The sequence below is a fragment of the Alternaria ventricosa genome (genome assembly GCF_023758065.1).
Source record: "Alternaria ventricosa strain BMP 2768 chromosome Unknown scaffold_19, whole genome shotgun sequence".
In the NCBI taxonomy this organism is placed as follows: Eukaryota; Fungi; Ascomycota; class Dothideomycetes; order Pleosporales; family Pleosporaceae; genus Alternaria; species Alternaria ventricosa.
Window position 1 is genome coordinate 218,421 of NW_026055699.1, and position 26,454 is coordinate 244,874.

The window sequence follows — 26,454 nt, forward strand, 5'->3', positions numbered from 1 at the left end:
GGAGTCGCTGGAGCTGGTGAACAGGTGGTGGTGGGTATATTTAGAGCGAGTGTGCGTGGCTGAAGGGCTGCGGTGGCCGCGATGGGACTGGCCAGTAGCAGCGCGCAGGCGCATAGCCGCCGTTGGCAACTACTGGGACGCTACGAACGACTGGCCGAGATGGCGTAGATAGACGCTATCGATGCAGTGGATCACGTCTTGCGGTGTGCTCGTGGGCTTGGGGCTCGAGCAATGAGAAGACGCTGTTTCGGTGGTTCTGTTTGCCAGTCGCTCTTGCCCTTGCTGGGTGCGCCGCGAGGAAGGTACGGTCGTGGCGTCGGGCAGGAGCGCTCAGGGCCCTCGCCCGGTGCGGCAGGAGCGAGCATCCCGCAAATGACGCCCAGCGCCTGAAACCCGCGAGCGCAGCGAACGCTTTGTGTACAGTAGCAGCACTCAACCTCGCGCAATGCATCGTCACGGCATCAAAGCGACGTGCTCCAGCGCGCACACGAGGGCCTTCGCACGCAGGAGCGGCCCAAGCGCAGTTATTACGCATCAGGCCCAGCGTTTCAAGCGTGCGTCCAGCGCGGCCAGGGGGCCTGCAGGCGCTAGGCTCGATGCAGGGTCGCTGTCGCTGCCACAGGTCCCCCGTCACTTATAGCGCTCGCATTCGTCCATGGCTCGCTGCTCCTCCGCTGCTCGTCACTTTTCTCTCCTGGCCCCTCCTCCATCTCGCCCTTTCCTCTCTACCTCTCTCCCTTCGCTCTCTTCGACAACAAGTGCCGCTTCTGCATCTTCTACCTGCTCCCCCAGTTGGACCAGCTTACCCCCCGCCTAATCTGAGATTGTGCGAGCGCGCCAGTCCCGTCGCTCCCCCGAGAGAAGAAGAGCTCGCCAGCCGACGCATCAACCACCAGCTTGTCTGCCCGTGATCCCGTCGCTGCCTGTTCGTCTATTCCCCTTCATAAATATCTTCGCTGCTGCCAGCCCGCGCCTGCTGCCGTCACCACTCGATCCTTCTGACTGCACATCAAACGACTCAGCGCCCGAAGAACTTGTTAATAGCTCCAACTACATTGCCCATCGGCCGGTTTTCGATATCAACTCTACCTTACAATCCCGATCTGTACGATCCTTAATCCCATAATCGCCAGCCAATTCGCACCCTGCCTCACAGCAAACGTCTCCCCGGTGCACGCTCGGTTTCCGTCTTGCCAACACTCCCTCTTCCGGCCTTCTTCGATTCTGTATCTTTCCCCGTGTGCGCCTAGCATACTCCTTGTTGCACCTTACTCTTTGTTCGCAACTCTTCTTAGACCACCACAATGAGCATGGACGCTGGCGGTCTTGCTCAGATGACCTACAACAACTTCCAATCCCAGGGTGGCTTTGGCGGTCCCACCTCGAGCTTTGCCTCTCGCGGCAAGGGCGCTCAGCTTAAGCGTCTCAGCGTCGCCTCGCCGCCCAAGGTTGCCTCCATCGCCGAGGACTCGGTTGCGACTCCTCGCACCAGCCGCTCCCACCTCCTGGCCGGCCTCCGCACTGCGCCTAAGACCCCCACGTCTGCGCAGCCCCCTGCTTCGGCTCCCTACTCGCAGCGCCAGCACAACATTGGTAACAACGCCAACAACTCCAGGCAGTTCAACCGAACCAACCAGGGCGGTCCCCAGACTGCCATCGGCTCTGGCTTCAGCGGTGTCAACCAGTACCAGCAGCAACAGCAGCAGCCCGACTTCTACAACCAGGTCCTGGCCCCTCCCCAATTCGAGTTCGATGACGGCGAGATGGACCCCAACGTTGCGGCTCAGCTCTTGGCTACCGAGCTCTACCTCGCCCAGAGGCAGCAGCAGCTTCAGCAGCAACTCCTTGCTCTGACGACCCAGCAGTTCGGCAACATGAACATGAGCGGTGGGCAGCAGTACCCCAACACGCCATACACTCCTCAGATGAACGCCTATGGCCAGCAGTTTGGAAACACCGCTGCCATCCAGGAGACCAACCAGCCTGGTGTCTACCTTGTCTTCAACCAGATGACTGGCCAGTACCAATACGTCGTTGACCCGAGCTACCAGCAGGACAACGGCGACATGCAGGCGCAGAATGGTATGTCGGGTCTGTCGCACTCGCCGCCGCCGCCAACTCCCCGCTTCGCTACTTCGCCGCCCAAGGTCGATACCCCAGTGCTCCACGTCTCTCCTCCCAACGAGAGCAACCCCAGCCCTTGGGGTTCGCGCAGCACTTCGCCGCCCAAGAAGTCCAACACCCCACCCCAGGATGTGGTCCCGCTCCCACCGCCATCCGCCAACGCTTTCCGTCGCGGCCACAAGAAGAACCTGTCTTCTCTTGCTGTTGATGGCAAGGCCGAGGAGGGTCCTCGCTCTGCCTTCACCCGCCCGGTCGGCTTCCCTGCCACCCCGATGACTGGCACATTCGGCCCTGGTCAAGCACGCGCTGGAGAGCACCCGGTTCGCCAGCCTCGCAACCCTCCTTCCATTGAGGAACTCAAGGAGCGTCCCACTACCAAGCATGAGGGTAGCAAGAACTTTGCCACTCGTCAACGCCGCCAGGCTGTAGGCAACCTTGTGCGAGCTGGCATCGGCCGCCGCGCTCACCGTACCGGCAGCGGAAGCGCCTCGCCGGACAGCGACCACTTCCCTTCGTCCGACAACGACTCCGACAGTGTTCGCAGCGGAGGAAGCGGCAGCCTCTCGGGCAGGCCCAGCATTGGCAGCCTCCGCGCTGTTGCCAACGGCGCCATTGGCTCAGAGCGCAAGGCTTCCAAGGAGCGCTCCCGCGACAACTCCATCAACCGCTCCTACACCGCCAACAGTGTTAGCAGCGACGACGGTGCTTCCGTTGGAGGCGGCCTGGTCGACATCCGTCCTGAGGAGAACGGCCAGCGCCGCATGCCCAAGCTTGTTCTTACCAGCGCTGAGAAGCGCAAGAGCACCGTGTTCTAAGCTATCAATCACGGATTGGAAAGAAAAACCGGGAATCTTTTCCCCTGTGCATATTACTGTGGCGCTCTCCGGACGCCTCTTGTTACGGCCCATTACGAAGCTTTCCTTGTTTGTTAGTTCATTTGTTTGTTGCACTTGACCAAGGTCACTTTTGCCATCTTTCGAATATCACGATTACCATTCGTCTCTTGCCCATTGGGAAGATCTCCTTTTCCACCCCTTCTTCTTGTTTCCCCAGACTCTTATGCGAACTGCTTTTAATGAGCATGGCGGGAAGGCTCTACGGTTTTTGGCCCGGCGATTTGGACGGGCGACTTGGGATATGCTTTATGGACGTGAGCTCAATGGCCTGTGGCTAGAGCTCACTGCCTTCTTGGGGCTTCAGTTTTGTGTTACCATTGTTTGTTGGAAGATACTGTGCTTTTGACCAAATCCATTCGCTACCGCCGCAACCAGGCGATGCACAAGGAAGAATGGATCATGTAGGATGAGATACCTAAATGCAATCACACTCGCTTTCAAACATACTCTATTCAATTGTGAGATGAGGCCTATGATTTGACTCAAGGGTTACTTTCCCCAGAAACTCAGTCACTGACTAGCAGCAACCCTTGTATGTCCGTGACAGCTTGCAATCTTATGAAATGAGTCTGCAAATCCGGAGAAGTAATCTCCATCTGTGCTCGACGGCGACTCGGTCAGGGTAAAAGCTAATCTCGGTACTGTAGTGTGGCCATGGCCGTTGAACGGTGATCGACAAGACGCTCGCGTGGTGTTGAAGCTAGAGAATCGATAAGCGTGACAGGGCTGAAGGCTGGTGTCGCATTGCGGGGCAACTGCGCAGCTTCAATTGTCAACACCAAAATATCTACACCGAGCACCACGCATCCCGAACTCACCTACGCCCTAAATAGTCAACACGTCATCCTCTGGTCAATACAAAACCAAGAAATCGCAGCAAGCCACGCCCATCAATACAAACCGCACCGCAATGGCCGAGCCGCCTGTCGTCCCTCCAATCGAACCCCCACCACCCCCCGAAACGTCGCGTCCCCTCCACACACTCCCCGCGCCTTTCTCTCAAAATGCACTGGAAATCATAACACAAGGTGCTGAGGCCCTCGTATACAAGACCACTTTCCTCACCCCCCATACGCCCGTCGTCGTCAAATACCGGCCACCGAAGCCATACAGACATCCCACTTTAGACAAGCGCCTCACAAAGCAGAGGTTACTGGCCGAGGCAAGAAGTCTTATAAGAGTCAAGCGGGATGGCGTCAATGTACCGGGGGTGATTGGCGCGGACTGGGATGCGGGCTGGTTGGTGCTGGAGTATGTCGATGGCAGGACTGTAAGGAAAGTGTTGGACGGGTGGGCACATCAAGTCACGCAGAGAGAAAAAGAGAAGAAAGACGCAGAGAGCGGCAACGCAGAAGCGCAGGAAGGACAAGAAGAGATACTAGACCTAATGCGAAGAGTCGGACGGGAAGTAGGCAAGCTGCACGAACTGGGCGTATGTCACGGAGATCTCACAACAAGCAACATCATGTTACGCACACCCAAGTCGCAAGACACTCCAGCACAACAACAACAGCAACGTCGAATACCACGCGGAAAACAGACAACGAGCTCACTCCGCGAAGCAGCCATGAACGGCGAAGAACCTCCTGACCTCCCCCCTGCGGACCCGCCGCAAGAGTCCAACACCAACTCGCTGGCTGGCGACATCTTCCTCATCGATTTCGGTCTTACGACTGCGAGCATACAAGACGAGGATAAGGCTGTTGATCTGTACGTCCTTGAGAGGGCGTTCTCGGCAACGCATCCCGCTGCGGAGCCGCTGTTCCAGGAAGTGCTCAAGGCGTATGGAGAGTGTGGGAAGGGGGCTAGGGGTGTACTAAAGAGGTTAGAAGGGGTTAGATTGAGGGGGAGGAAGAGGAGTATGCTTGGTTGAGGGGATTGTTATGATGGCTACTTTGTATTATGAGGCTTCGGAAGTGATGGTATGGTGAAGCGTGCTGTCCTTCGGGTACTTTTAGATTCTCGAACTCAGATCTCTACGATGATGTTTGTGGATACATTGTTTCAGGGGTGGTGTCTTTTCTCTCCGTGATTGAGCTGACGACCCCCAGGCTTCTATGAACACTGTCCTTCCTAACTCCATCCTTAGAGACCTTCCGCCAACAAACCTACTCCACCACCGCCTGGCTCTGCATCATCATCACCACCCTTCGCATCATCATCACCATCCTTCGCATCGTCATCACCACCTTGACCGCCCTTGGACATACGACCCGTAGCCTTCCTGCCCACATGACCTGCATGTACGGTCCTCTTGTATTTCCGCTCGTCATCTTCATGTACCCTGGTACAAGTCGGGACGGAACATTTGCCAGCCTTGTAGTTGGCACACCTCGCCCGCTGGCACTTGCTACGGTTCTTCAGGCAGTTCTGACATGGCTCTTCGGAGTCACACCGCATGCCATTCCGGAAGCAGAAAATGCACACGACGATACGCTCCTTAGCGACCTTGACTCGCTTGGCGGCGGGTGCAGGCTGGCTCTCACTCTCGGATCTGTACATGTCAGTGGAGCTCGGTCACGTGTTCAGATGTACGTACTGCATCTCACCCAAGCTTCGCTTGGGAGCTTCAGGGAGGTCAGGCACGTAGCCGTCCTGCTTAGACATGGCGGTCTCTTGAGTAACACTGAGGGTAATGTATTAGTCTCAGCCATCCAAAGACTCATGGAAGGACCTACCTGCGATCGTACAACTCGCTCTTCATTTTGTACATCTTCGCTGCAAGAGTCAGAGACTGACACTCGCGCTCCGACTCGTCCAGACATTCGCGCTGCTGCCGAAGGGTCTCCTCCAACTCTTCCAGCCGCTTCTCCATCTGCGTCAGGTACGCATCCTTGCCGACGCTTTCTGCCTTATCTTTGACCAAATCGAACATCAGCTCCACGAGTGACGTCTGAGTCGCCTTGAGCTCATTGATCCGCGAGCTACGGTCGATGGTGAGGTCGTGCTCGCCGGTCGCGTCGGCGTGAGTGGTGACGTCGCCTGTCTGGGTGGAACTGTTGTTGACGGGCATCTTGTATGATATTGATTGGACGCGTAGGTAGTGAAGTGACAAAGAAAGGAAGTGTCTTGTTCGACGGAGGTATTTGAGTGGTAGTATCTGATTCGATGGTTGCCTAGAGATCTCTTGCTTTCGTCACTAGCGGCTTCTCACCTTCACTTTCTCCACTTATTGGTCACACAAACAGCGCATCTACGCCGCCAGACTGACAGCCAGGCGATGAAAAACAGCTCACGTGCTCGCTAACTAGCGCCCTCTCGTCGCACATATATACTCGACTTCCCGCCCAATTCCTCCTCTTCTTCTTTAGGCGCAGCTGTTACGTCGCCTTCGGGTGCGGCGAGGTCCCAGCAAGAACTTCAACCAGCAAGCTCACAAGTTGAGATTATAACAGAACAGTCCAGCAGCCCTGGGGTCTGTTATTGGAGCGGCGCTTGCAAGCACTGCATCTTCTCTTGTCCTTGACTCTCGTTCGTTGAACATACTTACCTCGGTGGGTATCGTTCGCTCAGAGTACATACCCATTCTATGGGATGATACTCGCATCTGCATGGGATTACCATCACGCTCGCAGCTCCGGCTGCCCGTGAGTAACACGCGAGGTCGGTCATTTGAGGCTCGAGTTGCCTTGTGGTCGTAATCGTGCGAGTGTCAGGTCGCAACCTTTGGTGTGAATCTGGTGAACCGGGTGTCTCGCGCCCAACACTTTCTTTTCATTGATCTCCAGGCCTTGTTGCATGGAATTGAGGAAGAGTTTTCCTTCAAAAAGTGAGATGTTAGCACAAGTTTGGGGTCCACATGGCTACAAAGCCACAAGATACAAGATACCATGTAGCGGTGGGGAGATACTCAGTAGTATTGAGGCGACTATCTATCTATCCTACACATCCACGTACACACCACGCAGTATCCTACCGCCCTCCTCGAACGTCTCCCGTATCTACGCATTCATCTTCTCCACCACATCCGCCTCCACCTCGACAGCAGCCTTGACGGTAGACCTGCTATCATGGATGTTAGTTGAGGACGACAATATGATATATGTTGACATACCTTGTGTCATCGCGGTGACGCCGTCGCCTGGGTCTCTTGTGAGCCCGCTTCACCTCCTCTACTGCAGCAGCCATCTCTTGTGGCTTCGGCGTGCCAATGACCAAATCCCCGTGGACCTTGGCCTGAGGCCTCTCTTCTGTCTTGGATGCGCTCTCGTCCGCATCTGGACCCTCCTCAAACGGCGACGGCAAGTCCTCGCGCTTGCGCTTCTTCTCTTTCTCAGCAGACTTGAGACGAGCGTTCTCTCGCTCGCTCTCCGCCAGACGCCGGACGAGATCGCTGTTGTGAGCTTTCAGCTCGTCGTTCTCCACCCCCAAGAGCTTGACCTGCGCCCTCAGCCTCTTGTTCTGACCATCCAGTCTGGTCACTTTGCTGTCAGCGCCATGGTAGGCTTCGATCAGCTTCTCTTGCTCATGTCGAGCATTCTCGGCCTGATCAAGAAGCTCTTCGTACTGGTCATCCAGCTTGAAGATCTCGGAGTTCTGTCTGTCCACGGCGCGCTTGCTCGCGTAGACGAGCCTGTCGCTCTCGTCTTGGAGGAGGGGATCGCGCGAAGGCAGGCGCGAACGAGGTGCCATGTTGTCTTGGGGAGCTGCAATTGGCGGTGACAGCTTCGGCGGTAGCTTGTTGATGTACTGACTGATCGGACGGCGGCGGTGGGCACGATTGTGAGGATGTGATTGGGAAGACGCAGGTAACGGGCGAACGAAAAGCTTTGTGATGTCGAGATTGTTCGTGCTGCCAATATTAACTTGATAAGGTGTGGGATACCGTCGCGAAAAGAAAAAGGGTCCAGCAAAGTTTTGCGTCGTTGCGCGTTTGCGGGCGCTCACTGAGCGGCTACACACCGCTTCTGAAGACCATCTGATGTCGCAATGGCGCCGAATCTGCTGCGGTCTCTTAGTATGAGCTTTTGGAAGATGCATAGCACCCAATAGATAGCCTCCAGCACGATGCAGGCCGATGATATGTTGATCGGAAGGATGTCACGTGAAGCCACTTTCACTTCACCATATTGACGTCCTTGCCACTTCAGGAACCGCCATCCGATCGTCTTCTATAACGCCAGTCAAACAACCCTCTGAATGTCTACCTCCAGTCAACCTAAGATAATCGCTAACGTGATTTTATAGGCAGTGATACCACCAAGCCAAAAGATGAGAAATGAGCAGGAGAATGGAGAGTTATCAAAGCAGCGTAATTGGAGAGAAGATTAGATCATACGAACGGCATGAATTGTTCAAATGCGTCTACCATGTACAATACGTAAAGAATTGGAATATTTACAAGTCGTTCCTTGGCGCGCCGTTGAGCTTGAAGTAGCCAGGTTGGAGGATCTCAAACACACCAGTAGGATCATACTTTTTGGAGATGGCCTTCAGCCTAGCCTGGTTTTCGGAACCGTACCCAGCAATAGGGTCCTGCCACGGGCTGGCGTAGTTCATGTATAAGTAGCCATTCGCCTTACCGGCAGCCTTGGCAGCTTCCACACTGCGATCCACGATGCGAGCAGCAAACTTGTTGATCCTCTCATCATCCGCACTGTCACTCCAGCTTGGAGACACCAGACACAGCATGAGAGGGCCTTCGTTAGGGTCCAGTCCGAGTGCGTTGCCGCCATTCAATTTGGTTTTCTCTAGTATTGGGTCGGTGATAACCTGGAGGCTGAAACCGATCGTCAGGTTCGCTACGTCAGCGACGCTTTCGAGTTCCTCAGAGAAGATGTCTTTGAAGAGTGTAGCCAATTCGAGATCCAGCTTAGTCGTCCAAGTCCAGAAAGCCTGACGCTTGCCGTCATATTTCCCGTTGCCATCAATCAGCGTGGTGAGTTCCGGGAGACTCCTGACGGCTGTCGTGTCGCTGGTGGCGCCTTCGATGGCATTGTACTCCTCCAGAATGGTGGCGTTCGTAACGGGGTCAGAATACTCAAGCTCGACGAGTGCGAACATCGGTGTACCTCCATATGCGACGAATGACAAGATCTGATGCGCTTTCCCGTCCTGATTGGCGTTCATACCGAGGTTGTAATAGGCTTTAAGCAACGCGGGGAATGCGCTTTCGGGATATGAGCGAGATCCACCAAACATCGTATCAGCTCTCGGAAGTGCGTTGACGTTGAATTTGGTAACGAGTCCGAAGTTGTTTCCACCTCCTCGAAGAGCCCAGAAAAGGTCGGGAAAGGAATTCTTGCTGACGGTTATTACCGCTCCGGTTGCCGTGACCAGCTCGAAGGAGATGACATTGTCGCATGACAGCCCGTAAATGCTCGAGAAGTAAGAGATGCCTGCGGTAGAATTTGGTAAGTGTATACTCAACATCTATTGATACGCTGTTCTTACCTCCGCCGAGCGTCAGACCACCCACACCTACACCAGAAACCTAAAGCTGTGTTAGTAGGGTTGCCGGTAGATCGTGTAAAGTGTCACTCACTCGGCCACCAATAATGGTAAGCTGGTATTTCTCTAGCTTGGTATACACATCGTACCAAGTTTGCCCCGGTTGGAACGAGGCACTCTTCCTATCCTCAGAAGGTATCGTCTGGTTCATCTTCTCAAAGCTGATAGTAATGCCGCCTCCAATGTTTGAGCCTCCGGGTACAGCAGAATGACCTCCACTTTTCACCGCGAATGGGCACTGTGTGAGTCGAGATAGCAGTACGGAGGTAGATACGTCGAGGGCTTTCTCTGGCTTGAAGACACATTTCGGCGAGATGTCTGCCTGTTGAGCAGACCAGTAAGTGTCAAGGAAAGCATTGTACGCAGGTTCGGACTGCGTTTCGACCTTGTCGTCGCCGAAGATCAATCCCAGAGACGCGCACTAAAGATAGGATCAGTATCAACGTCGGCATTACGTTATGTCTAGGGACTTACGGCTGCTGAACAACCACTTGACGAGGAGCGTTCCACGAATGGCGCAAGATAGGGTATGGCCGATACATTCACACCATTTTTGAGTAACGCCTCAGTTACATTGAAGTCTACGGGTTCGAGAGTAGCTTGGGATACAACGCCTGCCACCAGGGCAGCAGATGATACGGCGTACTTCATCCTTACGATCGGAAGAGCAGGGTCGATCTACAAACAGGGGTTGCGAAAAGAATTGCCCGAATGTGACACGAAGGTGCTCGGCGCAGAAATAACGCTGCGTACTGACAGGAAGGAGTCTGTAATGATGGTGGCTGCGACCCAGTACTGGGAACGACATCCTTTTATCACTCCCACCTTACGTGTAGACTCTCGGCGATACCAATTTCCCGGGCGCGGGGGATGTTGTGGCCCGACATCGATGGCGGGTTTGTTGGCGGTTCCATCCTTGCATATGCCTTCAGTCTTAGAAAGTGTAAGCTGACATGCAGTGTATGTACGTCGAAGACCTCGGGAGGATTCAGCCAAATCCCTGTCTGTTTTTAGTCGATCTGAACATCTGAACACGTTAGTTTAGATGAACTAAACACCATCTTCCAATTATTTCCGTGGGCGTCAGTAGTCTGCGACGCTTGTCAACTGGGTCCCAAAGTCTGGTGGTCATGGTCTTTGTTCCTGCTTTGGTACCTAGGTAGAATCTCCCATGCACGGGATGGGTGTGAGACATACTTTGACTTCGTACATAGTCGTTTTAGGTCAGACACAGAAGCGCGAAGAGGCGGCATTACTGAGCTCCATGCCAATTCTCACGTTACATGCATATAGTTCTCTTCCCCCGGTCTGCATGACCCCACTGCACACGGCAGCATCCTTCGCATCATAGCACCCGTTCAAAAGACGCCCGCAGGTGAAGATGAGTTTGCGGAGAGCCACGCCCGCTCGGACTGGTGTATGCGCAAATGACTCAGTATTGAGAAGAACCTAGGTATACATACTTTGCGACGACACCCGTGGGAAGATGTGTATACGTGTGCTGGCATGGAGGAGGTGGCTAAATGATATGTGGGCTGCTAGCTCGTGAAGCTAGGTGTCTCCGCCAATGCCGCGGCCGCCTAGATAAGCCCCGACCCGTGCGGCACAGCCCCTTGTTTTGCCTAGCGGCACTAACGTTCCTGCATCCGCCAGAACATCCGAAGTGGTGTTCAATCTACGCCGCTCTCATAGCACGATGCGAGACGAATCGCAGCATGGCTCACATCACTCCATTACATATTGTTGAGTTGCCAGAAGGCCTCCCGTTCAGAATCATCATCTAACTTGACTTAGAACGCTCTACATGCACGAGCAAGATTAAGTTTTCGCACGCGATGGCCGGGGCCAAAGCTCTTGGGCGGCTACTATGTCCACACCTAGATATCGCCACCGTAGGATTCAATTCTAGATTGACCATCTGCTAACCGAGCCTCAAGGTTTTGGCCACAACTTGAGAGGATTCAACCGCATTCGCATCCCACGCCGGGCCGTGTCCGACCCATGTCACGCCCCATGCAGTGAGGGCACCGCGGATGTACTGTGCCGCACTGTATGGGACCTGCTTTTCCAGATCTATGCTACAGCTGGCCGCCTTTTGGCAATAAGATTACTGATATTCTTAGAAATTGATATGTACTGTTCAGGCTGAAAGAGAAAAGGACCATGTCTATTGTGGTGACTACACTTTTCTACCATCATTGCGATTTCCCTTCTATACAGCTGAGGCCAGTCGACGGCCGATACAGTCCGATGTCAGACACCGAGCCATGTCTGCCCAGTACAAAGAGATCATATCAGAACCCGAGTTCTTTCGGGCCTCTTACGCTATGGTGGCATTAGCTTCCGCCATCATGCTCGTACGTACAGGCGTGCAGGTGTGGAGGCGCAAAGCTATGGAGTTGCAAGACTATCTCATATACCTAGCTTTTGCATTGTTCCTCGCTTTGTCGATATGCTACCTTGTTAACATTTCTACGATCTTCGACATTTCAAAGGTTCTGGTAGGATCACTTGAACCTTGGCCAACATTCCAGTCCGACTTCGTCCTCAACGTTCGGATCGTGTTCGTTACCACTGTGCTGTTTTGGTTAACGCTATGGTCGGTCAAGCTGTCTCTGTTAGCACTGTACAAGAGATTGCTAGAGGGTCTTCCGCGTGTATGGACAAGACTTTGGTGGGCAGTATTCACATTTTGTATCGTTGTAAGTCTATATTATCGCATGCTTTTTGACCACACTAAAACCTCCGATGTAGTCTGTTCTCGGCTGTATCGCTTCTTATCTTACTTCTTGTCCCGACTTCACCGCCTTGGTTGTTAGAGGAGACTGCCCGAATACCCCCCGAAACATTCGTGCCCAGCTTATTAGCCTGTACATGTCATACGCTGTCGATATCGTATCAGACCTCATGAGTATGTGACAGATCCTTCCTACTAAAAATGTTGGTATTGATGCTGCCAGTCATGTTTTTACCAATCCGACTTGTCTGGGACCTTCAGATGGTACGCGCGCAGAAGATCGCTATCATCGCACTCTTCGCATCTGGCTTCGTCTGCATCACTTTCGCCACTCTGCGCGTTATACAGGTCGGCAGAAAGTCCGGAGAAAGCACAGCACCCAGTCCGACCTGGCTAGCGTTCTGGACGCTCATCGAGTCATCTATAGCTATCTGTATTGGTTGCTGCCCTGCGTTTGCTGTGTTCTTTCGCCGTGTCCACACGCCTAGCATATCCTATGATACGAGCGTATACGTTCGGCACAGCCCGAGTGGATCTGGAGCAGACCAGAATAACGCAGGCACGATCAAGACGAATTCTGTTACCACTGGCAGTAGCAGGAACAGTATTTCCAGGCGGGATACACATTGGAATGTTACACGGAGCAGCGAAGAAGATTTCACGGCGAACACTCTACCACCGAGAAATCCCAGAGCATTGACCAACACAAGCCCAACATGACCTCGGGAAGCTTTTTCGTCGTTCTATCCTGATAAGAAGGCACTGAGATCATTGCAAGCCTGCAGTCCGGCATTCCTTTTCTTGCTAGTACATACATCACGGCTACCTAATCCCTTCTGGCCAGGCAATGAAGATCATTTTGCATATCCCACCATTTCACTCCGATTCTCGTTTTCGCGCACACCCTCTTCCCTCGGCCTTGATCACAGCCGTGACATCGCCTACTTTCGCCACCTTCAGATATGCCTGCAGCTTCAAAGCTGATTCCAAATCCGAAAACCACCACCACCACCGCCACCACAATGTCCGACCCCCAACATAGCATACCAGCCCCCACAGCTTCTCACCCACCCACACTCGCACTACCCCTGCTTCCACAAGCCAAACCCACCTCCACCCTCCTCACCACCCTCCGCGCCCACCAACTCATGCTCAAAGACCTCTACATCACCCAAAACAACGCCTACGTCGTAGCCTACACCGCATTCGAGACACAGTACGCAGCAGCAACAGGGCTGCCTTCCAAGAAGATGCAGGAGATTATCGCAAAGCTGCTAGAACAGCAGAAGGAGATTATGCTCTTCCAGACCTTCCTGTGGAGTTTCCAGATGTTTGTTTTCGGCCTGGAGAGCGGCGAGACGCATGATCTGAATGAGGGGCAAGCGCGTGGAGAGGTGGGGTTCGGTAGTGGAGGAGCGAGGGGCTTCGAGGGCATGTGGCGCTGATTCGTTTGTAGACCCAAACCTAAGGCATTGAGATGGTGTTGTGGTGATATGCAAGGAACAACAGATGGGTAATAAACTGTCGCGGACAAGAGTCGGCTTGTGGAGAAGGAAGGGGCATCGGGGAAGGTTGGATGCGCTTCAGCGTCTTCACTGGAATGACTGCAAGACGCAGAAAATGCAACAAGTGATTGCAACAATATTCATTTAGAAGTATACATGCTGATATCGCTACGCATCTCGAACATGCCCAGTGAGCCCCTTAGTTATACAGACGGATATCCATGCCATCGAAACGCCAAAAACACCACATACTAACCACCTACTGGTGTTACAATACCGAACTACCACAGCGCCGCGTCCTTGTCGAAACGCACAAGCTCTTTGCCTGCGTCTTCCACATCCTTCCTCGCCTTCATGCGCATGTAGAAGATGGGACAATCTTTGGATGCGCAGATGACTTCACAGTGAACACTGCCCTGGCATCGCTGGCATTGGGTCCAAAGACGTGAGAAGCGAACCTCAAGCTCACTGACCTTGCCCAGCGTCTTTGTGTAGAGCTCTGCGATTCGAGGTCGGCAGTTCTCACAAACGGCGCCGTCCTTCTCATGCGCAGCGGTAAGTGGCTTCTTGCATCCCATGCATGTTGATGTCTTCTTGGCGAATTTCATCAACCCACCCATCGTGGGTGCCGCGACGGTGATGGAACGGGTGTGATCACCCGTGAGTAATGAGGCTGCCTTCTTCTCACCTAGAATAGGCTCGAAGATTCTGCCCAGTGGTTTGGCGAGTTGGTTATCCAGGTAGTAACGCGTGTCGATGGGCAGGTTGTTTTCGAGGACAAAGAGGGGATCCTCAGACTTCTCGAAATTCTTCGCACCGGTGGCGGCTCGGATCATGACGTAGGCGACACGGTCACCTAGAGCAGGCGCTGAACCGGCGTCGCGCTTCTTCATGCGTTCGGCAAGCTCAACGTGTGCTTGTTTGTTGGCGTAACCACCTGTTCCGTCCTTGTTCTCTTGCTTGGTAAGGGCTTTAGTGATGACAAGATTAGACATGTCCACCTTGTTCTGCAACAGATCCGCAATGGTCTCCTTGACGAATCTATCCAATTTTAGTAGACGAAAGTGCGAAGATGGCGGAATGACTTACTCTTGGGCACCTTCTGGGTCCTGGTCGATCAAGAGCATGCGCAACGAAGTTTCGATGACAGTCTGGACCAGGCGGCAATTATCACGGCGAACCGTCTCAATACCCTTCGTGTCCATCTTGTCCCACTTGTGCGGATTCGTCCAGTAGAGACCAGCGTAACGCTTCTTGTTGATGAGCAGGTAGGGGAAGTAGACCTTCTCGAACTCCAGCTTGATTGGCTTGACGAACTTTGAAGAGACGTAGTCCGCAGCTTCCTCACCCAGCTTCATCGCCTCTGCTAGTTCGGGCGTACCAAACTTGACCATGACGGAATCTGTGTCACCGTAGATGACCTCTGCGTCGTGTGTGTATCCGTTCGCGATGTTGTATTTTGCCTCGACTTCTGCCTTGGTCCTTTCAATCATTTGGCGACCGAAACTTGTGGTACTACTGGCGATGGCAAGACACGGTAGCTTTCCGTTGGTAGCACCTGTCAGACCGTAAACCGAGTTGGCGCTGACCTTCAAGGCCAATTGACGACCGTTGAGCACAGCCTTCTTGAAAGGGTCGGTTTCAATTGCCAACTCCTTCTTCGCCCTCTTACGCGCACCCAGCAATTCCTCCAGAATCTCGGTCAAGAGTCCCTTCCGAGTTTTCGCTGTGCAGAACATGTCACCGTTTGGAGTGACAATGTAGTCTTCGTCTTTCTTCATCTTGAGTTTCTCTACCGTCTGCTTGTCGAGCCAGGTCGTGTAGCACAGGTTGTGGGCCTGCATGATGCTGGGGTATAGCGATGCGAAATCGAGGGTCGCAACAGGTTCTTTGTAGTAGCCGCGCTTGGGTTCAATAACGGTCGCACCTTCGTACTGGTCACTGCTGTCGCCTTGGTTCGGGAGGTCCGGAACGATGAGTTGATGGTCGAGGGCTTTACGGAAGAGCTGGCTAATGAAGCGAACTTGTTGTCCACGGGCCAGAAGGTAATTGAAAGGCACACCTGTAACCCTAGCCATTTCCGTGTAGTTGACCAGACACATGAGCTTGTCGAGCAATCGCTGCGGTAGATAGGCATCCTTCAAACAGTATACAGCCAATCGTCGCCGGGAGTTGGAGTCGCCGTTGAATAGCTCTGTGATCATGCTGTGGTGTACATCCTCCTTCTGCTCTTTCAAGAAGTGAGCGCACACCGAGTTGAGCGTGTAACTGCGCAGTTGGTGGTCTCGCTGAATAAGCTGTAGCAAGTCGAGTTGGAGGCGACCGTTGGTGTTGGTAGTCTTTGTGTCTCGGTTTCCTAGTTGTTTACTAGAGAAATTCGAACTCTCTACCTTGGACTGTACTGTCTTCAGACGAGACCAATACGGGAACTTCTGCAACTTGAGATGTTTTGCGCGATCGAGCAGATACGGAAAGTCGAAGTTGTTGATGTTGTAGCCGATGATGACGTCTGGGTCGACCTCTTCTACGAAGTCTCGCCACTTCATCAGCATCTCGCCCTCATCTTGGAACGACAAGACCTGTGTCGCAACGATGGGGCTGACTGTATCTAGACAGAAGACGTTTCTGACGAAGGGTTTTGGTTCTCCATATCTTGTAACGACGTTTGCGATTTGGATGACGGGGTCGACGTTCGCCTCTGGGAAGACACCTTTGCGGCCAGCGCACTCGATATCGAAGGAGAGGATGCGAAGGGGGGCGAGTTTGGCCCATTCGCCTTCAGATTGGTGAGCGATCAAATCGCTGTAGTGTAGCTGTGCCTCAATCTGGCAGTTGGAGTGTCGGTCGCGGGGGCTGATCATTCTGTATTTGCCTGCTGGAACTTCGACCCAGCACATACCGGCGACCTTGGTGTCGATCATAAAGCGCAGTACGTAGGCGATGTTGTCGAACGTGAGAATACCGTCTTCTCTAGCCGGCCAGAGGCGCTTGTAGTTGGCATTGCCCTTTTGCACCATCATGCGCACGCGATTGATCATTTTCGGATCAGTCACTGTGATCTTGAGGTATGGACTCTTCTGGTTTCCCTGGAAGCGCAGGATGTTTTCTCTCATGCACATTTGTACCGATGCGATGACAGCTGAGTGTTGGTTGAAGTTCTTCTGGCATTCGCTCTCGAGGAAGACCTTGAACGGTTCGCAGTCTTCTTTGTGGAAGTTAAGGGGTGCGGCGACGTAAAAGTAATGTTGGAAGCCGGTGACGTGGATGAGGACGGAGTGGCCCGTCTGTGGTACGCGGTCAGTCAAAGTCGATAGATGCCATGTGCACGCTTCTTACCTCTGTAACACCAAAGAGCTTGACGGTTGTTTTACCGCCATTCAACACGCCTTCTTCAGCCTCGATCTGTTGGAAGACAAGGTTTTGTGTCATCTCATTGAAGTCCTCAGGTAAGGCAGGCCGCCGCCATTGCTGGTCCTTCTCTGTGTTGTCCTTCTTCAGCGTCTCCATGTCTTGCGTCATCTTCTCCAACGTCTCCTCGAACTGGCTCAGGCCCACCTGGCTCGAGTTGAAGGAGCCATTGACCGTCTTGGTCGGCGGTCTACTCTTGTCATTGCCGTTCTGGAGCTTCAGCTTCTTGGACGAGTGGGGCGACGGCTGGACATTGGTGCGTGTGCTGGATGTTTCGGCGAGGGCGCGCTTCGCCGGCGCTCTTGTGACGGCTCCTGGCATCTGAATTGACAGATACCCAAGCGCGTGATAAGGGAGAGTTGGTGGGTGCGTGTTTGTTGTTGGTGCAGTAGATGGAAGGCGCCCAGGGAGAACGCGAAAGCGTGTCGCAGGCGCGAGCGCGTCATCCCTGCTAATTGATTTGCGCCACGCTAGCCGTCGCCTGCCATCCGCGCTCCCATCCCAACCCTCTCCGCGCCCTTCTGCATCTCCACGCGCACGCGTCGATTTTCAAGGTTCTTCACTGAGCTCATCTCAATATTTGTATTCAAGCTTCCTTGCTAGCTCTTCTCTATAATATTGCTTGCAGCCTGGTCGCCATTTCGTTCACGTCCCCAGTCACATGGAGCTCTAAAGTGGACTTGTGTTATAACACTGTTTCCTTCAAACTCTAAGACTCGTCTTCTTCATCAGGATGCGATACCACATTGGGATGCTATGCCAAGAACTAGGCATCAGCAGAGTGTCCGCGAGACCTGTAGGCGGTGGCATTTTATGGGCCTTTAGTCATTCGATTCTAGTGTACTAACCCCAGACATAAATACGCCGTAGTCTCCAACATACACCTCGCAAAGTACAATTGCACTCATACCACTTCTGTTCACTTTCAATATGGCCACGAATAACGACGTCATTGTTTCTCCTTGCGAGACGGAACGAGACTTTAGGCAAGCGCAGCATTGTCTTTCCGAAGCCTTCGGTCACCAAGCAAAGGATGCCCTATGGCAACTGATGACGCCCGGCTGGGACACGGAAGAAGGGCAGGCGAAGCAAGCTCAGATCTTGATGAAGAGATGGCAATCCACCACCACCAACAAGGACGGACAACCCAATGCCCTCTATCTCAAGGCCACCGTGCCTGATCCAGACAATCAGGGCGAAAGACGAGTTGCTGGAATTGCCATCTGGAAGCAGCTGTCGTTCGTGGAAGGCTATGGCGACCCGTTTTACTGCGACATGGAGGAAGCGCTCACAGATTACGATGACCAGAAACGGCGGTTTGCAACACAAATGTTCAACTCACTATGGAAACGGCGTATCGCATACATGCGAGAGGTCGAGAAATCAGGCCGCAATCCGCCCGCTATCTTCACGTTGGACTGTTGTGCTGTTGATCCAGCATACCAGCGTCGCGGCATTGCTGCTAAGCTGGTGGAGATCGGTCTTGAGGAGGCAAAGAAGAGGGGCAACTTGGAGTGCACAACAGAGGGAAGCACTATGGGAAGACCTGTCTACAGGAGATTGGGGTTCAAGGATGAGGGCACAGGAGATATCTCGTGGGAGGTGGATGCAGAGTTCGAGACCTGGGACAAGCCGCCGAACGTCTTCTTGAGGACATGGGCTTGATCGGCCGCAGTTCCACTGACCATCTAAACTCGTCCCGAATGCAGTACGTAAGAAGACCTTTCGACATATCAAAGTGACACATATTCATCGCGGCCATCTCCGTCAACGGCTCCATAGCTTCTTGCCGCTTGGGGAAGGTGGGATGCTGGACGCCCGGTAGTGGGGCAGTTCAAGCTACCCCACCAGGGTCAAATCATCCACGATACGTCTGGCCCATCAGTTCAAACTGCTTGAAAGATCTCTGGCTTCTCTTTCACTCCCAAAAACGCGTTTCAAGCCTCAACGCCCCATCACAATACTTTCACCCATACGTTGACGCGTAAAACGCGTCCCATCAGCCAGCATGACGATCGTCGACGTCCACACCCATGTTTACCCTCCCAAATACATGGAGCTACTACGCTCACGAACCACCGTACCATACGTTCGAACATTCCCCGATGCACCAGACTCGGCACGTCTCATCATCCTTCCCGGAGAAGATGACCCATCAACCCCCTCAACCTCCCGCGGCCGCCCAATTGGCTCCGAATACTACGAGATCAAAGAAAAGATAGCCTTCATGGACCTGCACAAGATCGACAAATCCGTCATCTCGTTAGCAAATCCTTGGCTAGATTTCCTTCCCGCAGAGGAAGCAGGCGAAGCGGCGAAGAAGATCAACGACGATGTCAACGACCAATGCTCGCAGTATCCCGGCCGATTGTACTTCTTCGGCACCCTCCCACTCTCCGCATCGCCTGATGTCATAACCGCCGAGATCGAAAGATTGAGCACGCTCAAGTACGCACGCGGCGTCATCATGGGCACCTCAGGCCTTGGACAAGGGCTCGACGACGAGAACCTCGATCCCGTCTACGCAGCACTGGAAAAGCACCAACAACTCATCTTCCTCCACCCACACTACGGTCTACCCACATCTGTCTATGGACCGCGAGCGAGCGAATACGGACACGTCCTACCATTAGCGCTCGGCTTCCCGTTGGAGACAACCATTGCGGTGACGAGGATGCTGTTGAGCGGTGTATGGGATCGTTTCACAAAGCTCAGTGTACTACTGGCACACTCTGGGGGTACACTGCCGTTTTTGGCAGGTCGCATTGAGTCTTGCATTTTGCACGATGGTCACCTGAAGAAGCATGGCAAAACACAGAACAGGAGGGATGTATGGGATATCCTGAAGACGAACATCTACCTGGATGCTGTCATTTACTCGGAAGTTGGATTGAAGGCTGCTCTCGATGCATCAGGGTCGGATCGGTTATTGTTCGGTAAGTATCACTGCACGTATTTGTGAGACTAGGAGCTAACGTTAGCAGGCACTGATCATCCATTCTTCCCGCCGCTCGAAGAAGACGCGAAGGAATGGCATAGTGTAAACGCAAACTATGGAGCCATCTCGAAAGCTTTTTCGACGGATGACAAGAAAGCGAAGGATGTTCTTGGTGGAAATGCGGTGCGGATATTACGGTTGGACTGATGACAGCACTTCACATTCATGCGATTCTATCTTGATCTCCATGTCATGTTTGTCTACTATACATTCCCGTTTCTATTCCCATGTTCTAAGCGTCTGACGTCCTTACTCATCGCACTGAGGTCTCCGTGGATGCTGTGACCCTCTGGGGCTTCATGGTCCCTTTTCCTCCTAAGTTGAATCAACGCTGCCATGTTGGTGAACTCTCGGATAGGCCTGGCACCCACAAGACACTTCCCGGCCGCAGAGTAGGTAGCGAAGCGCTCATGTAGACCCCCTGGTGGCATGCACATGGTAGATACGGTGCTGCGTTGTGTATATGTTCTTTCAATGTCTGTAAAACCCATGGCTTTGTATCGCATGTGAGAGGGATGAAGGAGGAACGACAGCATAAGAATGACATAAGTTACCCTCAAGCTGCCTTATCATCGCCTTTGCCATCCGCAGCCTCCACCAACTCATCAAACATCTGCTTCATCCACTTCTCCTCACTCTTGATCGTCGCACTGACAACCCTAATGACATACAATCCACCCACAACCGTGCTTGTCAGGAAGAAATCGCCTTTGCTGTTAATCTTCTCGTACACCTCCTTCGTCCTCTGATTAACCATCTCCTTGTACTGCGCCTCTGCATCGGTATGGAAGTCGTTCTGCAGTGCCTCGTGCGACGGGTCAGCCTGATTCGCCGCCTTCGCCGCACCAGAAGCCATATTCGGCTTGACCTGGAATGTGACGAGTCCGAACGCCGGCTCGGTAGTTACACTGAACAATTCCGGCTTCGACAGCAGGAGCTCATGGAAGTACTCTCCCAACTTGATGTGTTTCCTGATGAACTGCCTCAGACCATTAACCCCATAACTCCTCAACACAAACCAAACCTTCAGACTCCTAAACCGGCGACCGAGCGGAATCTGCCAATCCCTGTAGTCCGTAACGAGGCCTTGTTCGGAATGAGGGTTACGCAGGTAACTAGGCGTAATACTATACGTATCCATCAAATCCCTCCTCTTCTTAACAAAAAACGCCGAGCAATCAAAGTTGACCAACAGCCACTTATGCAGATTGAAGTTGAACGAGTCAAACGCCGCAATCGGCTTGCACAAATGCTGATACTCGGGACACACAAGCGCAGAGCCCGCATACGCGGCATCGACGTGAATCCACAGGTCAGGAAACTCCTTCGCGAGCGCAGCGATGCCTTCCAAGTCGTCGGTGGCGCACGTCCCCGTGCTACCAATCGTGACGGTGAAGTAAAACGGTTCCAGCCCCTTCGCACGGCACTCTTCGATGGTCTTGCGCAACGCAGAGGCCGTGACGCTGTAGTTTGATTCTTTAGATGCGGGTACACTGCGGTATCGTGTTCCCGCGATAACAGCCGCTTTCTGCGTACTCGAATGCGCGTGTTCGGAACCCAGCGCCACGAGCTTACCCCGGATATCGGCTGCTTTGTCCATTCGCTCTTCGCCTTCTGGCATGTCGCCTAGTTTACGGCGGATGAGGCGTTCGCGGGCGGCAACGAGGGCTGTTAGTACGACTTCACTGGCGGTACCTTGGATGATGCCTCCGCCCTCGCCGTCACTAAGGAAGTCGTTCGGTAGCGCGATGAGCTTGGCGATCCAGTCCATAACCACGGTTTCCAGCTCTGTAATCGCGGGTGAGCAGATCCAGTTGAAGGCTGCGGCGTTGAAAGCTCCGCTGTACATGTCGCCTATCATGGCTTCGAAGGACGAATTGCACGGGAAGAAGGCCATGAATTTGGGGCTTTGCCAGTGGGTTAGGCCTGGCATGATGACGCGGTCGATGTCTGCTTGGATCGTCTCCCATGCTTCGCCTTCTTCGGGCGTGGAGGCGGGGAGGAGCGGGCGCAGGTAGCCTGGTTTGACGGAGGGGAGGACGGGGCGTTCCTCGAGGGTGTCGTAGTAGGTTGCGACTTGAGGGTAGGTCAATTTACGCTTCTATCAGGTGAGATTGGGTGTACGTACTCTCGTCAATGGCTCCTTTGGCCGCTTCGCGGAATTTTGAAGAATCCATGGCGGGGTAGTGGGATGAGGAGTAATGTGTGCAAGAGGACAAGAGGAGGGCAAGTTACCTCTCCAGACAATGTTTTATAAGTGTGGACAAGTGTCTCAGGATACGTGGGTATATATTCAATGTTGGCGTGAACGGTCACGTTGCGCTAGTTTTAAACGCATGTCCGATGTCGCTAATTCCGCGCTAATTGCCTTCTTTGGCAGAGTACGTTTGTGGGCGGAATTGATGCGAAGGATTGTAAAACAGCGTAGGGCGTAGGGCGCGAAATTTCTTAGCGAATGTAGCTATACGTGACGCGATTAGGCGGCCATTCGGTGCAGCGAGAGGCCGGAGTGCCGTGGACGAAGGCTGGCATCTGTCGAATGGACCAAAGGCGCAAACGTGGCGATCGCATCGGAGCGGACAGAGGAGATTGACAATTCGGGGATGACGCCAGGAAGAAACCTCGAGAGATGCATATCAATCATTGATAACGGGTATACCTATACGCCTCGCTATGATTACAATCCACTGAACCCCAGAACGACTTTTGTTCTTCATTAGTATCGCTTGGCCACCTCGACACCAATATTCTCATCCGCGTTTGCAAAGCCTCGCGCCCTAGGCGTAGATTTGCCTGCCACGTCTTGAGGAGCCTCGCCCTTGTATTCCCATCCTCCATCCTGGGAGAAGAAGTCGACCTCGTCGATGATGTCCCAAACGACGTCCTCGGCAATCTGCTCCTTGTATCGTTCGCCAATAGCCCGCAGTTTACGGCCATCTGGAATCTGCTGCTCAGTTGTATCACCATCGACCATTTGGGTGTCCTTCTGGCGTTGCTGTACCATCTCTTCAGGCGGACACCAGAAGTCGGGACCGAAATTGACCTGGGCAACACCACCATTGAACAGTGAGATGGCTGGCAGATATCCTACCATGCCGTCGTCGAAGCCTGTTCGTGCACCAGCCTTGATAGCTTCGACTGATGGTATACTAGCAGGAGGAAGGAAGGCTAGGAGGTTCTCGAAAGCGATGCCGACCTCTTCACCGTTCTTGTAGACCTTGATGTGCGAGTGTGGTAGTGATCGTACACTGACGTCTTCGTGATTCGGCGAGGGGTGTATCTTGGGTACGGGACCGCGGTCGTGGTAAGCCTCCACCATCTTTGTGACTTGGTAGTCGAGCTGTTCGAAGTAGAAGTTGCCTTTGTAGGGTACGGGTATGCGATCGCGGATGATGTCGATGGGACGGTCGAATGGGTCTTGGTTACTGACGGTATCGAATCCATCTCCTAGATCCACGGCCGGGTTATAGATGCCTTCGACAACCTTGCGATGCATGGAGAGCGACGGCAGCTGAATCTCAAGTCCAATCACATCGCCTTCCTGAACATGCTGATCTATAACATATTCAACAGGCATTGGCTTGCCATGCGGGGGCCTGGCCTTCATGTGCTTGCTCTTTGCGTTCTTGGGGAGCGGCTTGAAGATCTTGGAGGCGCGCGATCGATGTTGGGCCTCGAAGCGCGCGTCGGTGATGCCGTAGCTGTAGCCATCGAAGCCCACGGGGCCGTCCAACGGCGCTTCTCTTCTTGCCCAGCCCATCCGCACGTGGGGACCAGGCTTCGTTTCTCCCGTCTTGGGGTCGATAGGATCCTTTGGCCCGTCTTTGGGTATGCCTCTTAGCACCTTGACCTCATAGTATATCCTGCCTTCTCTCGCGACTACGTTCCCGCGTCCCATGCGCCAGCCCTTCTCCTGCGATACAATCGTCGCGCTGTTGTCGAAGTGAAACCATCTGTCGCAGTCTTCATGGCTCATCCGCGGTCCGTACGGCCTAGAGTCACTCTGTCTGTAGTATTGCTTGTGACGGAAGAGCGGGTCGGCGACGCAGTGGGTGTACTTGTAGCCCTTCTTGTTCCAGGCAATATCGTGTGGCTTTTTCAGCTCGGTAACGCCGTCAGGCGCGTACATGGGGTTTGGCTCATGCGATACCAGCGTGCTGTCTTTGGGCGCTTCATAGTCGGACGGTCTGGGCTCGGGGATGGAATATCGCATGGGTGAGTCGGCTGAGGGACGCTCTTTCTTGCTGGACTTTGCGCTCGGAGTGGCCTGGCGAGTCGACGCTGAAGCTTCGCGTTTCTTGATCGTCTCACGCTTCTCTCTCTGCTCGCGCGCAGGAGCTTTCGGTCTGGCACGCGCTGCCGCATCGGGATTGGGGTTGAGCGGAGACGAGACAGCGGGCGCATTGTCTCCTTCGAGTGGCCGCCGCATTGGAGGCACGAGTGTAGGTGTATTGGAACGCGAAGGGGGATGTGAGTCGGCCATTTTGAGGGTGGATGTAGCTGGAGTGGAAAGCGCGACAGCTGCTTGTAGCTATGTTGGAAGGCACGACCCTGGCACCTAGACATGCAAGTTGCTGCGCTAGGCAGACCCCACCAAAATTTATCCCGTTCTCGAACTTTTACTACTCACTGCCGCCAACTCTGGAAAAACGTCTGTAATACACCCACGACCCTACTAAAACTTCAGAAGAAGACATTGCGCCTCTTCCGATCCTCCGCTAGCGACCACATCCCCACCATGCCGAAAGCACCCAAATCGCCTGGTGTGCGCGATCAGCGACACAACCCTCTAGCCGAAGAATATGCGCCCTCCGACCCGTGGAAGAACAAGGCGCCGAAGCGGCAAAAGCGAAACAAGAGCGACAAGGAAGACGACGAGCAGAAATATGTCGACTCCAAGAGCTCGCGCAAAATCTTGGAAATCGGAAGAGAGCTGGAAGAGGAAGATGCGAGGGAGAACAAGGTCCGGAGACCGCAAGAAGCCAACCCAGCCTTTGACTTCGAGACACGCATGGGAGAGGATGAAATGCCAGGAGAGGATTTGATTCAAGGTGAAGATGACGACGAAGCATGGGGCGAGGACGACGAGGAAGTTGAAGAAGTTGAGATCGATGCAAACGACCTAGCGGCATGGAACAAGTTCATACCAACAGACGACAACCCCATCGTATGGCCTGGTCAAGAAGCGCAACAATCAGGACCCGGTACAGATCTCGCAGCGCTCATCCTCGAGAAGATCGCTGCGCATGAAGCCGGAGGCGAAGTACAGCAACCAGAGATTCAAGGCGGTGGTGCTCCAGAAGACGCCATTGAGCTACCAGCAAAGGTCGTCGAAGGTACAACATCCTCACTGCATAATCTCGTAACTCTACTAAGCCTGCACAGTGTACTCAAAGATTGGATTAATTCTGAGCCGCTACAAGAGCGGCAAGCTGCCAAAGCCCTTCAAGATCCTACCCACAATCCCCGCCTGGGAAACCCTCGTCGCCATTACACGTCCTGACGACTGGACACCCAACGCCACCTTCGCTGCGACCCGAATCTTCATCTCCAGAGACCCGCGAACGGCGCAGACCTTCCTCAACACCATACTGCTACCTCTGGTACAACAGAACATCCGGGAGACACACAAGCTGAACGTACACCTGTACAATGCGCTGAAGAAGGCGCTCTACAAGCCCAGCGCCTTCTTCAAGGGTGTCGTATTCCCCATGCTCACGGATGTCACCTGCACACAGCGCGACGCCACGATCGTGGCATCAGTTGTAGCCAAGGTCTCCGTCCCCGTCCTACACTCCGCAGCCGCCCTCCACCGTCTGTGTGAAATCGCCGCCGAGCAAATGTCATCCGACCCCGACGCCGCCGGCCCCTGCAACATCTTCATCAAGACCCTGCTTGAGAAGAAGTACGCCCTCCCCTTCAAGGTCATCGACGCGCTCGTCTTCCACTTCCTGCGTTTCCGCGGCGTGGGCGCCAGCAGTGCCGACGCCATGGACACGGAGTCTGTAGCAGGCGACCTAGGCAACACAGGCAAATTGCCCGTCATCTGGCATCAGTGCTTGCTTGCCTTTGCGCAAAGATACAGGAACGACATCACCGAGGACCAAAGAGAGGCGCTGCTCGACTTGCTGCTCACAAGAGGTCACAGGAGTATCAGCGCAGAGGTACGAAGGGAGCTGCTTCAAGGAAGGGGACGGGGTGTCATGATCGAGCCTCCGGCTGTAGGCATCGATGGCGACGACACGATGATGATGGCTGTTGATGCATGATCTCGGAAATGTCAAGCCCAGACCTTATGATGATGAGCATTTAATCGGCGTTACTAGACAGGAACAT

The 26,454-nt window shown here is 53.8% G+C and overlaps 12 protein-coding genes across 12 annotated transcripts; 6 read left to right on the forward strand and 6 right to left on the reverse strand.

Moving 5' to 3' along the window:
• Positions 1-1,304: 1,304 nt before the first annotated feature.
• J4E93_009000 (uncharacterized protein) lies at positions 1,305-2,939 on the forward strand (the record flags this gene model as incomplete). Its single annotated transcript, XM_049346894.1, has 1 exon — positions 1,305-2,939. The coding sequence occupies one exon, from the start codon at positions 1,305-1,307 to the stop codon at positions 2,937-2,939; it is 1,635 nt and encodes a 544-aa protein (XP_049195849.1).
• Positions 2,940-3,930: 991 nt separating this feature from the next.
• On the forward strand, positions 3,931-4,893 carry J4E93_009001 (uncharacterized protein; the record flags this gene model as incomplete). The annotated part of the gene is made up of 1 exon (XM_049346895.1): positions 3,931-4,893. One exon carries the CDS (start codon positions 3,931-3,933, stop codon positions 4,891-4,893), a length of 963 nt encoding a protein of 320 aa, XP_049195850.1.
• Positions 4,894-5,105: 212 nt separating this feature from the next.
• Positions 5,106-6,033, reverse strand: J4E93_009002 (uncharacterized protein; the record flags this gene model as incomplete). Its single annotated transcript, XM_049346896.1, has 3 exons — positions 5,106-5,514; positions 5,560-5,646; positions 5,699-6,033. The coding sequence occupies 3 exons, from the start codon at positions 6,031-6,033 to the stop codon at positions 5,106-5,108; spliced, it is 831 nt and encodes a 276-aa protein (XP_049195851.1).
• Positions 6,034-6,961: 928 nt separating this feature from the next.
• Positions 6,962-7,652, reverse strand: J4E93_009003 (uncharacterized protein; the record flags this gene model as incomplete). The annotated part of the gene is made up of 2 exons (XM_049346897.1): positions 6,962-7,025; positions 7,075-7,652. 2 exons carry the CDS (start codon positions 7,650-7,652, stop codon positions 6,962-6,964), a joined length of 642 nt encoding a protein of 213 aa, XP_049195852.1.
• Positions 7,653-8,357: 705 nt separating this feature from the next.
• Positions 8,358-10,121, reverse strand: J4E93_009004 (uncharacterized protein; the record flags this gene model as incomplete). The annotated part of the gene is made up of 4 exons (XM_049346898.1): positions 8,358-9,358; positions 9,414-9,453; positions 9,505-9,891; positions 9,945-10,121. The coding sequence occupies 4 exons, from the start codon at positions 10,119-10,121 to the stop codon at positions 8,358-8,360; spliced, it is 1,605 nt and encodes a 534-aa protein (XP_049195853.1).
• A 3,108-nt stretch (positions 10,122-13,229) lies between these two features.
• J4E93_009005 (uncharacterized protein) lies at positions 13,230-13,652 on the forward strand (the record flags this gene model as incomplete). The annotated part of the gene is made up of 1 exon (XM_049346899.1): positions 13,230-13,652. One exon carries the CDS (start codon positions 13,230-13,232, stop codon positions 13,650-13,652), a length of 423 nt encoding a protein of 140 aa, XP_049195854.1.
• A 341-nt stretch (positions 13,653-13,993) lies between these two features.
• POL3 (DNA-directed DNA polymerase delta) lies at positions 13,994-17,441 on the reverse strand (the record flags this gene model as incomplete). Its single annotated transcript, XM_049346900.1, has 3 exons — positions 13,994-14,753; positions 14,802-16,996; positions 17,049-17,441. 3 exons carry the CDS (start codon positions 17,439-17,441, stop codon positions 13,994-13,996), a joined length of 3,348 nt encoding a protein of 1,115 aa, XP_049195855.1.
• Positions 17,442-18,050: 609 nt separating this feature from the next.
• Positions 18,051-18,785, forward strand: J4E93_009007 (uncharacterized protein; the record flags this gene model as incomplete). The annotated part of the gene is made up of 1 exon (XM_049346901.1): positions 18,051-18,785. One exon carries the CDS (start codon positions 18,051-18,053, stop codon positions 18,783-18,785), a length of 735 nt encoding a protein of 244 aa, XP_049195856.1.
• Positions 18,786-19,128: 343 nt separating this feature from the next.
• On the forward strand, positions 19,129-20,265 carry J4E93_009008 (uncharacterized protein; the record flags this gene model as incomplete). The annotated part of the gene is made up of 2 exons (XM_049346902.1): positions 19,129-20,056; positions 20,105-20,265. The coding sequence occupies 2 exons, from the start codon at positions 19,129-19,131 to the stop codon at positions 20,263-20,265; spliced, it is 1,089 nt and encodes a 362-aa protein (XP_049195857.1).
• A 409-nt stretch (positions 20,266-20,674) lies between these two features.
• Positions 20,675-22,295, reverse strand: J4E93_009009 (uncharacterized protein; the record flags this gene model as incomplete). The annotated part of the gene is made up of 2 exons (XM_049346903.1): positions 20,675-22,194; positions 22,247-22,295. The coding sequence occupies 2 exons, from the start codon at positions 22,293-22,295 to the stop codon at positions 20,675-20,677; spliced, it is 1,569 nt and encodes a 522-aa protein (XP_049195858.1).
• Positions 22,296-22,834: 539 nt separating this feature from the next.
• Positions 22,835-24,601, reverse strand: J4E93_009010 (uncharacterized protein; the record flags this gene model as incomplete). The annotated part of the gene is made up of 1 exon (XM_049346904.1): positions 22,835-24,601. The coding sequence occupies one exon, from the start codon at positions 24,599-24,601 to the stop codon at positions 22,835-22,837; it is 1,767 nt and encodes a 588-aa protein (XP_049195859.1).
• A 255-nt stretch (positions 24,602-24,856) lies between these two features.
• On the forward strand, positions 24,857-26,387 carry J4E93_009011 (uncharacterized protein; the record flags this gene model as incomplete). The annotated part of the gene is made up of 2 exons (XM_049346905.1): positions 24,857-25,454; positions 25,504-26,387. The coding sequence occupies 2 exons, from the start codon at positions 24,857-24,859 to the stop codon at positions 26,385-26,387; spliced, it is 1,482 nt and encodes a 493-aa protein (XP_049195860.1).
• Between the last annotated feature and the right edge of the window lie 67 nt (positions 26,388-26,454).